Here is an 11,113-nt window from a genome sequence, read left to right as displayed (position 1 = left end):
ATGGTCAAGCTGATGTTGCTAAGTGATGTCTACACAGGTTCATCGTATCGTAGCGTGGACTATTTACCGCTGTGATATTAACGTCAATTATTTTGGACTTTTCTTCATTTGAACTGTAATTACTGTGATCCAAGATGACCGTGAGCCTAGAAGAATATTTCAGGACAACATTTGAGGACAAGCTCCTCGTGTGAGTGAATTTCTTTGACTGTCAAAATTGGAACCTACATGTAGGCCTAGGCCGCGCCTACAGTACAGGCCTAATTCATGCATGACTCATGTCCATTTCCAGAGTCAGAGTGTGGCCTTTCCCTTTTTTTCTAATGGATAATGGCTGTGGTGTTATATTGTGGAGAAATGGGTGTAGGCCTATGTACTTAGAATGTGTTCTTATTTATCCTCATATAATAAATAATATAAGCTGATGTAGGATTATTGTACATTTCATGGCCATGAAATGGTGTGTTTTTTAATAGTTTGGACTTCTTTGGTAAGGCATATAGAAGGCCTAGTGTTTAAATAAGGGAATAGATATATATGCTAGCCTTAGCCAGTCTTGAACGTGTATTTAAGACCAGCTCAAGAGAATGGACGCAACTTGTGGCATGGGCATGATCAGCATTCATTCTCCTGAGCTGGACTAAAATGTTTTAAGACCGACCAAGCACAAACAGGTATTTATTCTCATTCATAAATACTGTTTAGTCAGATAGTCAATAAACGATAAATTTCCAAAGATTTTGTTCAAGAATTTTAATTCATTATCCAAGTAGTCCAGAGGAATCTCCTTAGATGGACTTGGCGCAAATAGGGCGAGTGCAGCGTGCAGTGGCACACGCAGACTCCTGTCCAATAGAAATGGATTAGACTTGTATCAAAGTGCCCGTGCATTTTTATGCAGCGGGAATTATCAAATTGCAGTGGGCTTTATCAAATCGCAATGGGCTTTATCAAATCGCAGCGGGCTTTATCAAATGTTAATACATGGTCACGTTGCACATTGTTGTACAAGGAAACTGTCTAAGGTATATCTGTTTATTAATTTAAAGCCTGTTAATTTTTTATTTAAAAATGGTAATTAAAATCTCCAAATTTCCTCTTCAGTCATGATCTGGTGTATAGAATAAAAAACTTACAAATCTCCCTATAAAGATTTCAATCCCGCCTAGCTAAGACTGGATTTGATCCTGCGTTGTTGGTCCTCACAGAGAATATGCATCAAATAATTGGAACTGTCACACTGAATTGCTGTAATGTTGTCATAAGTTGAGATGTGTGTACGAGCATCGCTTTAATTCATATAATGATGTAGAGCCTGGATTACTTTTACAGCATTCTGCCTTCCCGTGGATGACTTTTGCTAAAAACAGGAAGATATTGGACGACTTAAACTATATTGATTGACGAATGCCTGAATAATGTTACAATTATGATGTAGAAGCCAGCTTGTACACGACAAAGGATTAAACATGTTCAGATATGTTTATTTTCTATCTTTGGTTTGGCAGAAAAATGCCAGAGCGAGAGGACGACCACCTGACTCCGGCTACCAGACTCCTGGAGAAACGCCGAGAGATGTCAGAGGTCGAACAAGCCCTGGGAGCTCAAAAAGAGGTCGGTGGAAAGCAGTCAGACTGAATCGTTGATCAGAACTTTACTTCATGTCAAGTGCAAGTTTTTGACCTTTACTGTGAAGATAGACGGTCAAGCAAGGTTGACCAGGTCCCATGCAATGAGTCTTAAAGTCCTACTTGCCATAATAATTGCTATTAAGTTACATTTAAATGAGCAAATTGAACTTTTTGTTTTGATGTATCACTCACCTTAACATCCTGATGAAAAAAGACATTATATGGATGAAAAATGTTCAGAGTTCCTATTGATTTTGTGTAAGGTTCCTTTAAAGGCCATTTAAATCCAAAGACCTATGAATCAGTTTCCTAGGTTTGGTCACATATACACATATGTTTATGTCAACAGACATTCTCATAAGTCATTGAAAGAAAGTGGACAGTTCTTAAATAAGGCTGAAATACAAATTCTTTGCAAAAATCGACAAACATTTCTTTTTTAAGTTGAGTGCATGTGTGGGCGCCTTGACCTTGAAAGTGTGTACTTGATGCAGCCTATCTGGACTCTGGTCTTCATACATACAGATTTTAGTTATTCTTGCATCATCAAAATTCAATTGCATCAGTGACCTCTCTTTCCTACTGTTTTTGTGCCATCAGGAGTTCCAGATGAAGATGGAGAGTCTCCAGCAACGACGGGAAGAACTGGAGAGGAAAGAGTACCAACTTAAGGAGTCACTTCTCAAATTTGACAAATTCCTTAAGGTGAAGATTCTTGGGAGCTTTGATACTCTTCTAGATGAATGAAGACAAAGCCATCAGGCGCACCTTGGACCATCTTTATGGATTGGCGCTTTACAAATGTATTGTTATTATTACTATTATATACTGTCGAGGCCTTCACAACGATGTTCTATTTGTACCCAGCAGTTTTTGTATCGATATTTTAGTGTGCAGTTGTTTGTCACATTTTCAAAACCGTTGCTACGTTGTTTTGCTTTTGACAGGAAAACGATTCAAAGCGCGCCAGAGCAATCAAGAAAGCTCATGATGAGAGAGAGCTGAAAAGAGCCAAAGAGAGGGAAATATTAAGGTGAGTTACAGGATGGAGTTGATGAGAGAGAGCTGAAAAGAGCCAAAGAGAGGGAAATATTAAGGTGAGTTACAGGATGGCGTTGATGAGAGAGAGCTGAAAAGAGCCAAAGAGAGGGAAATATTATTATATTATTAATATCAAACAAATGTTCTAGACATAACAACAATGAAAAATCTCAGCAAAAACTGCTCTATGAGAATGAATAAAAAGCGGAAAATAGCCACCAAAATTATGCTACTGTGGAGTGAGTTTGTAACAATTATGTATGTATACATGTATATGGTATGTTGGCTCCATGGCTATTTCCAAGAATGGAATTGCTCGGGGAGATGTTAATTAATTTGGAATTTTTGCCCATGTATTATAATGTAGTCTCAGTGTTTGCCCCAAAGGCTTGTGAAAATAAAGCACAAGTTTACTCGGGTGAGATTGAACCCACGACTTCCTGCTTACTAGTGCAGGTGTCTTAACCACTCAACCATGGAGCTAGCCGGTGTCGGCTGGCTGGATTGAGTCAGATGTAGCTACTGTGAATAACTATTCCAAGGATGGATTTGTCTCCAAGGCTGTGAGACTTTTGTTAACTTGAAGTCTGAATAACTCAAATTTTTTAGTCATTTCCTTGAATTTTGAGTTATTGAAGTTGTTCTGTATTTTAAGAAAGTTGTTCATCAGTGTAAGTGACAGCCAACATACTTACAATTTGATAAAGAGTAAATAATTTTAGGCATTATGAATTTCACCACTTTCTTCAAGAGATCGGTTTTGCTTGTTGTGTGCACAGTTCTTCACATTTTTGAAACATAAGACTAAAATCGAATAAGAGATGGATAACAACTAACAAAGCCAGATTCGTCAAAGTGTTTAGAAGTATTGCTCTCTGAGGGCACATTATCTATAATCCTTTTATTTTATGGCCTGTCTTTGTGGGAGCAACAATCTTATCTAGTTCAAACCATTTGATTTACAAAAATAACTTATCTGCTCACTGAAAGCGATTTCAGTCACGTATAAAAACCACATACTTTGATAAATTTTCCTACTCACTCCTACACAATCTGGTCATATCGGCAATGTTTCCTCTCTCCCTCCCTGCCCCCACCCACCTCCAGACTACTCGAAGAGAAGAAGGACCTGCAGGCATCCAAGGACAAACTCCTAGCCCGGCTCAACAAGCATAAGATCTACCACCGATACCTGGAGAGAACGCTGGAGGCGGCGGAAGAGTTCCATGAGATTAGGGAGATCATCGCTCGCTACGAGACGCTGGTGGCCACTCACACAGTAAGTATACCAGTCTGATTATTCCAATTAGGGCCAATTTTCCAGAGCTGCTGGGTAGTGAAATTTGCTTAGCACGGAAAATGTATGCTTAGCTGGAACAGATTACCAGCCAAAATAACATGCAAAGTGTAAAACTGGTTGTCCACTTTTTTACTAAGCAAAATTTTGCTTAGCAATCTCTTCTACTTGGCAGCTACGTGTATTTGGGTCTAGAATCTCGCAACCTGTCTATTTAAATAGCCTGTTTGCTTTGTAGCTTTCTGGGATAGTTGCATGTGAAGTGGCCCTCTACTGGTCAAATACGTAATTTTTACAATTAAAATTATGGCATTTCAGCAGGTAAAATTCATTTCGAAACTATACTTTAACCTTGAGCGGGAAGTCCTTCTTTTTGAAGTGCAACTCTGGGTAGATGAACTGTCTAAGATTTACCACCGCTCCCTTATTTCATCTGTTTGCAGCCCTTTCTTAATCAAAATCATACATTGATAGTATCTCCTCTGTGAATCGTCGTTTTGTCTAGGATCTGCTGGACAAGTCTCACAAGACACAGGATGCTGTAGAGAGGGAGAAGGCGGCGCTGGTCAAGTTCACCGAGGAGAAGAACAACGAGATCCTGCACTACAACAACAAGCTGGCCAAGCTACAGACCAGACTGGACAAAGCACAGAGTGAAGCCGTCAAATGGTGGGTTCAAATCCAGACTGAGAGACAATTCAGGCCAAGTCAGCATAGATCTGGGTCACACCTCATGGACCCTCGTTGGCTGAAATCCTTGAAATTAGGCTGTGCCCATGCAGGGTATTTAGTGGCTAAGGCTTTCAATTTTGCCATTAGCACACAATGGTGAAAAGCCGTAGCCAGAGATGACAGAGCTCTGTTTTGATATGACTTAACATCAGAGATAGTAGAGGCTCATTCAGGAGGCAATATATTACAGCAGCGGGGCTATTTGTGAGTCCATCACAAGTCCCTGCAAGCTCATGCATGTCCAACACCAATCAGTCACAAGTCATCAAGTCTTAAGCCAAATCCCAAACTATTCAAATGAACTAACTGCAACCAAAGCATTCCTTTGTCAGTGTCGTTCATCCTTGTGGCTGGTCTTTTGAAAGGACTTGTAGCCACACTTGTGAAAGAACTTGCAACAGAACCTGTGATGCCCTTGACAACTATAATCTGCTTGATTACTGCAAGCACCCCCCAGACTAATTCACCAAGCATCAGCTGACCTTTACCCTTCAATCAGTTGGTTGAATAGAGCTATATATGAAAACTAGAGATCTTACTCATGTATGAAGTGATGCCTGTTGGGCACGTGTATGTTTGTGCTATGGAAAGCGCGAAATTTTGTACGGTTTTTGTACATCTATTTGCTTATCTGCGTCTGTATTCTAAAACGATACGTCAACAAAGCTGATCACAGAAAAACTATCGCACTATCAGTAAATGGATGGTTCATTTTACTCTGCGGAAACAACGCAAACTCATGCGCATATGCACTGCAGATAATTTTGCCGTTGCATTTATAATTCCCTCTTCATTCTATGTGATTTTGAATGTCCTACAAGCACGCACCTAGATTCAAAATGTCTGCACCTAGGATGGCGTCAGATTTCCTGCGCATGGAGAATGAGAAGTTATCTCAAGTAATTGAATATAGCTCTATGCTTGTTTGCTAAAATGAAGAAATCTATTGGAGCTGGATTCGAACCTCCAATGACCGGATTCTGAGCTCCGACCAGCTAAGGCCGTGTCCGAAACGGGCTTCCAGAGCTACGGCTAGGTCTATTGTCTGCGCGTCTCCACGTACTTCCAATGGAGTGAAGACCTAGACCTAGCTCTAGACAAGAGATTCGGATGCAGCCTAAGGCTGTGTCTGAAACGGGCTTCCAGAGCTACGGCTAGGTCTATTGTCTGCGCGTCTCCACGTACTTCCAATGGAGTGAAGACCTAGACCTAGCTCTAGACAAGAGATTCGGATGCAGCCTAAGCTTCCCTCAGCCCAATGCTTGAAAGGAACTGAAGATCAAGCTTGAGCAAAAATCATTAAGACCCAAAGTTTGACGTCTGAGCAAAAGCTTATCATGGTTTGGATTGGTGTTGGAATCTCTCCCATTGCAGGGAGTCACAGTGGACACACATCAAGAACACTGCAGCCAAGAAGACATTACTCCTTGGAAGAATAAAAATGTAAGTCACAGACCAATGCAGAGTAATTTCTTAATATTCTTAAATAAATCTGTCGGTGGCAAATTCACTCTCTATCCTTATTTTATATTGCCGCTTCTTTGATAACTTGCCCTATAAACAAATGAGCTGATTGGATCTGTTTTTTGGACATGTTGGATAGAGTGAAAATTACTGCAAAAGGAGTAAGGGTGGAAATCTACGTATTAAGTTGCTACTTGCTTATCAAAACTTTCATGAGCGTTTCAAAGTTCAGCCAACCCTTCCCAAAAGCAGTCACCCCCTATTTCAATGTTTGCACATACATGTATAGTTCACCAACAGTGTGCATCATTGGCCGAATGTGCAAAAGTAATTTTTTCTGCTTCTCTCTGTTTGACGGTTTGTTGTTTAAATGACATGCGGAGATATATATGCATGTACATCGATAGAGGAAGCCAGTAATTTCATACTTGAATGATAAATTAGAGTTGAGCAAGAAGCACTTTCACACAGAACTTCATAAGAGAAATCACCAAGGTCTTTCTCGGTTTTCTCAGTATCCTGTTCGTCCAAGCTTGGTAAATCTAAGCTGAAGATGAACATTTTTCTGTTTTATTTTCATGCCAGGGCAACACACAATTTGTTCCAACTTGTCAATAAGCATCTAAAACAACAGACAGTGGCTGAAGACACTGCTGACCAGCTGACAAGAGTAAGTTCAAATTAACTATTTAATTAGAAAAAGATTTCAATCGAAATGATTAAAAAATCTTGTAAAATGCAAAAATTACTGCAAATACCTGTCCCACTGCAGTGAGCTGAAATTGGCAAGTTTTAAAAATCACCAGGTCTAACATTCCGATCCTCCCAGAATTTTACTCAATTTTGATAATTGCTTGAGGAAGATTCAGCTTGAATCAAAATATCATGCCTCACAGATGTTCAGATTAAAATAAGTTTGAGTAAACATCCGGTTCTGGGAGGTTGTTGCAGCGGACAGAAAGCCTTTACAAATGTCTCCTCAATTTCCTTGCCTTTAAAGATTTCCCCAACTTCTTTGGCATTCACCGAAAACATTTCGATCCTGGTCCTCAGAAAACAGTTATTACCGTTCAACAAAACTTGGAACCAGTCATTTTCCTGTCCAAAATTGTGCTCGGTTCAAATGGAGGCTCACACGCTTAAGCTCTAGGCACCACTGAAACACAGCGCATAAAAATTAAGCCTTAACGTTGTGTTTGTTTTGTACAAAAGTCACAAACTAAACTGTCTCAGACTGCAGCATTCTTGCATTATGTTCGGTTGTACACTTGCTCTAAATAGAAACATTCCTCACAGTAGTGAATCCATTACTTTAAAAGTAAAAAAGAGTTATTCCAACTTCTACGTAGTAAAACATTCTTTATGTTTGAAAGTAGACATAATACATCCTCCTCCCCCCCCATTTTATTCGTGGAGGGAGGGTTTGTGGGTTGACAACCTTGAGCCAAAGGTCAAAATCTGAAAAGCCTTTGTAAATCTCAAGCAATAAACCTTCCTGCATGGCTGGACATTGAAATAAAGTGGATGTCACATAGTCAGTTTTTACCTTCCGAAATCTCCAGTCTCAGTATCTCCAGAGGCAGATGGCTGCCACGCTTCATTTGAACTTGAAAGGATTTGTCTTCCTTTACTTTACGCTGGCTTTTAACAGTGATTGTCACCAAGGACATTGAATCTATAATGGGGGCTGTCACATGCCAGGGGGGTAGGGCCGTGTAGCGGTCATTGATTGCAGACACCTCACAGTATGAAACAGGAAAAAGAGACTGGCGGGTTGAGAATTTCGACAGAGATGCTGTGATCCACTGTGATGTACTAAAAGAGATGGACAGCTTGAAAAGGAAGATGGATGGCGGATTAAGGCATGAAACACTGTTCTTAAATCTCTCCAGAAAAGCCATATTATCAACTGCTGGTGTCAAAGCACAGGGTTTTAGTTCTTTGTTGACTCTCAAAAGGATTAAATTGCCATTGCAATTCTGTGGTTTATTTGATAACTCCATTTTTTTTCTAAGGGAAAGATTCTGCGTTTGTGGTCAATTTAAAGTTGAGCCGTCAAAAGAAAAGAATCGGCCAAATTGGCTTGGCTTGTCTCCAAGGCAAACAAGTATAATTTCATTTAGGCAAGTAAAGGAGGTTGTCATTGATTAGTGAGCTGGATCAGTGTCAGGGAATTCTGCAGATAATCACATTAAATAATTTTCCTTTGATTACTTGGCATCTCACGCAGTGTTGGCTTGAACATGTGTGGAATTGCACCAAATATAAAAGGGCATCTTGAGCGAAGCACCCTGTCCGGTGTGACAAGGAAAGAGATAACAGCAAGCATTTCAAGGCCATTGCAAGCACATTTGCACTGGGAGCCTATGCAGAGATGCCAAGTGTTTTTGTGTAAATTAAGGTGAAATTTGGTCACGTGTACTGCATTTCATTTACATCCGTCTCACATGCATTTGCCCTTATTGACGGATGACGCAGTGCCGTCTTTTGTTTTGCACGGATTCAGTTCTGTTCAGGAAAGTTGAAATTTGTGGTAATTTTCGGTGTCACAACCCCCCCTAGGAGAAAGAAAAAGAAGAAAACAATCACAACATTTGACAGAAGTAGGGATTTACATTAGATTTCTGCGAGCCTTCCAACAGAGCTGTCCAACCGTATGAAGGCAATCAACGTCATTTTGTTCCTGTCCTTGTTATCTCCTACTGTGATCCTGGTTGCAAGCAATCTCCCACTCCTTTTGCTTTGGACTTGCTCGTTGCAGATTCAGATGTTTATCATGGATCTGACGCAAATCACCACGGAGATCAAGAGAGCCGAGGCAGTAGGGACATCAGCTGTGCCATCGTCCAGTTAGACGTCAGACGTCGCGTAACATTTCTTCTTGATTTTATGGAAATTCCCACTGGCTTTAACCAAAGTGTCTGTTGACACGAGACACCTCATGTCTGGCCTTCAGTTTTCTTTTCATTATTTACACTAAGACATTGTAGGCCTACTTAGTCTTTTGTTAGAATGTTCGAATGAGTTACCTGCCAAAGACAGATGTTCAATTTTAATTTTCCACATACATCTCCCGGGTAATTCAAGTCTACTGAATACTCGATCTAAAGTTCAAAGTTAAATCTCGTGAACCACTGGTGAAAGAGTGTTGGTATACATGTATCTTTGTCTTAGAAATTGGACTTCATGCTTTAACTGTATGTCGCAGCAGCGAACTATTTTACCTTCCAGGTTAGGGGAAAACCCGCTTTTTGAATGAAAACAAATCTGTTCAAGTACCCGGAATATAAATCAGAGAGCTGAGATCCTTATCCTGTAGGTATCTTTCCGAATCTAAAGAAGTGAACACATCAGAAATAAAGCAAACTGTAGACCTTCTGATCCTTGTGAACAACTTCCAGATACATCTCTTCAGCATTCCTGCCTTTGTTTCTTGTGTTCTTAAACCTGTGCGTGCCGAAAGGTTTGAGAAATTAAGCCCCTCAATTCAGTTCATGTCTTGTAAGTGCAGATGGTAACCGGATTGAGTTTTCATCGACTTCTTTTGAAGGCTTGTTTGCATCTTGAGAGGATTTCAGAAGGATAATACACTGTATCGACTTTTTGTCAGTCTCAAAAATTGCCTTCAGAAATTAGAAAACCCAAGAACTTTCTTAAAGTTGAATTTTCTTTACAAGCCCCTCTCGCAGATTGATCAACTTAACAATATCCCACAGCACATTTGAATTAGGGCACACGAATATGAATTGGCATTATTTTACCAATTAAAGTGTGTAATCACATTACAGAGTGCTTGTCGATGTCCTTGCAAGCAAGTCAGTGCTCGTAATAGGCTTAGTTTTAATTGAAAATGAATAATATAGAAATTAATTTTGTCAAATGCCTGGGGCTACTTTCTGAATGAGAACAAGAATGAGTTTATGTAATTGGATTTTGTGACTTTGTTTGGATCACTAATGAAATGTTTCCAGAGTTTTTGAACTTAGAACGCAGTAATGACGGTTTACATTTTTCGTACGTCCCCAAATTGCTCACAGTCACCTGAGATAATTGTCTGCTCTGCCCTGCTTGTGTTTCTAGCTCTTTCAAGGCCTACCTCTCATCAGTTCTCCTAAAGTGCCTGGCAAAACTAATATTTTCGCTTCTCTCCAATTAATCCATATGCACTGTCGGACCTTCATCGAGAGCCCTCCTGTCGTTTCGCCTCCCCCCGTCTGTTTTGTTCACAAACATCGGTTGATCCCGTGGGGGTGGTTAGAGCCGAGACTTTCAATATCGTCTCGGGCGTTAGATGGGATTGTTTCGGCGAGAATCCCTGGAGCTTTCTCGGCAGATTCTTGGAATTGGAAGGAGGCAGTGAGGCATTCGAAAAAGGGGAACTTAAACGCTGTTGGCGAAATGGAGTCTGCAGTATAATTTGATACATATTACATGTTAAATTTACAAGGTCCATCTTGCGAATGGAAGGAAGGCATTGGAATCGCAAATGTCTGCCTAATATGACTTCACAGCATCCCAGTCTGTATCAGTCATGGACATTGGTGGTCTACTTGAATAGGATTTTGATGAACAAGTATTGTATTTCGGTAAATACCTGTACATTTGTATATAAATGTTGTATAATAAAACACCATACACGATCAGTCAAGTGGTACTGTTTACTTGTGTGTTTCTCGTGGCGTCAGATTTTTGTCCAAATACTCATCGGAAAGTAGCCTTATCATAAAAGGAAATGGTGTTAACTGATCAAAAACGACCTTCTGAAACTTAAAAAGAGGCTTGGGAGGGGCATTATTGATGGGGTGGGTGGGTGTAACAACGGTGAATACGGAGGACGATGCAATCAGGCCAAATTCGCGCACGACGGATTTATGCAACTGTTGGGAAGCATTGGCGGCGCGCTGTGTCACTCGAAGTTTAGTGTAGCAGCAAACGAAAGAACACGAGG

The 11,113-nt window shown here is 40.3% G+C and overlaps 1 protein-coding gene across 1 annotated transcript; it reads left to right on the top strand.

Annotated features, from left to right (window-relative positions):
- Positions 1-7: 7 nt before the first annotated feature.
- Positions 8-10,813, top strand: ccdc42 (coiled-coil domain containing 42). The gene is made up of 9 exons (XM_022230038.2): positions 8-190; positions 1,509-1,614; positions 2,232-2,336; positions 2,579-2,664; positions 3,780-3,951; positions 4,475-4,638; positions 6,076-6,144; positions 6,751-6,835; positions 8,927-10,813. The coding sequence occupies exons 1-9, from the start codon at positions 135-137 to the stop codon at positions 9,017-9,019; spliced, it is 936 nt and encodes a 311-aa protein (XP_022085730.2). The 5' UTR covers positions 8-134; the 3' UTR covers positions 9,020-10,813.
- Positions 10,814-11,113: the final 300 nt, after the last annotated feature.

The sequence above is a fragment of the Acanthaster planci genome, linkage group LG09, assembly GCF_054643075.1.
Source record: "Acanthaster planci isolate LZ-2023a linkage group LG09, COTS_SCS, whole genome shotgun sequence".
Taxonomy (NCBI): domain Eukaryota; kingdom Metazoa; phylum Echinodermata; class Asteroidea; order Valvatida; family Acanthasteridae; genus Acanthaster; species Acanthaster planci.
Note: the sequence above shows the minus strand (reverse complement) of the source record. Positions and strands in the feature narration are given on the sequence as shown.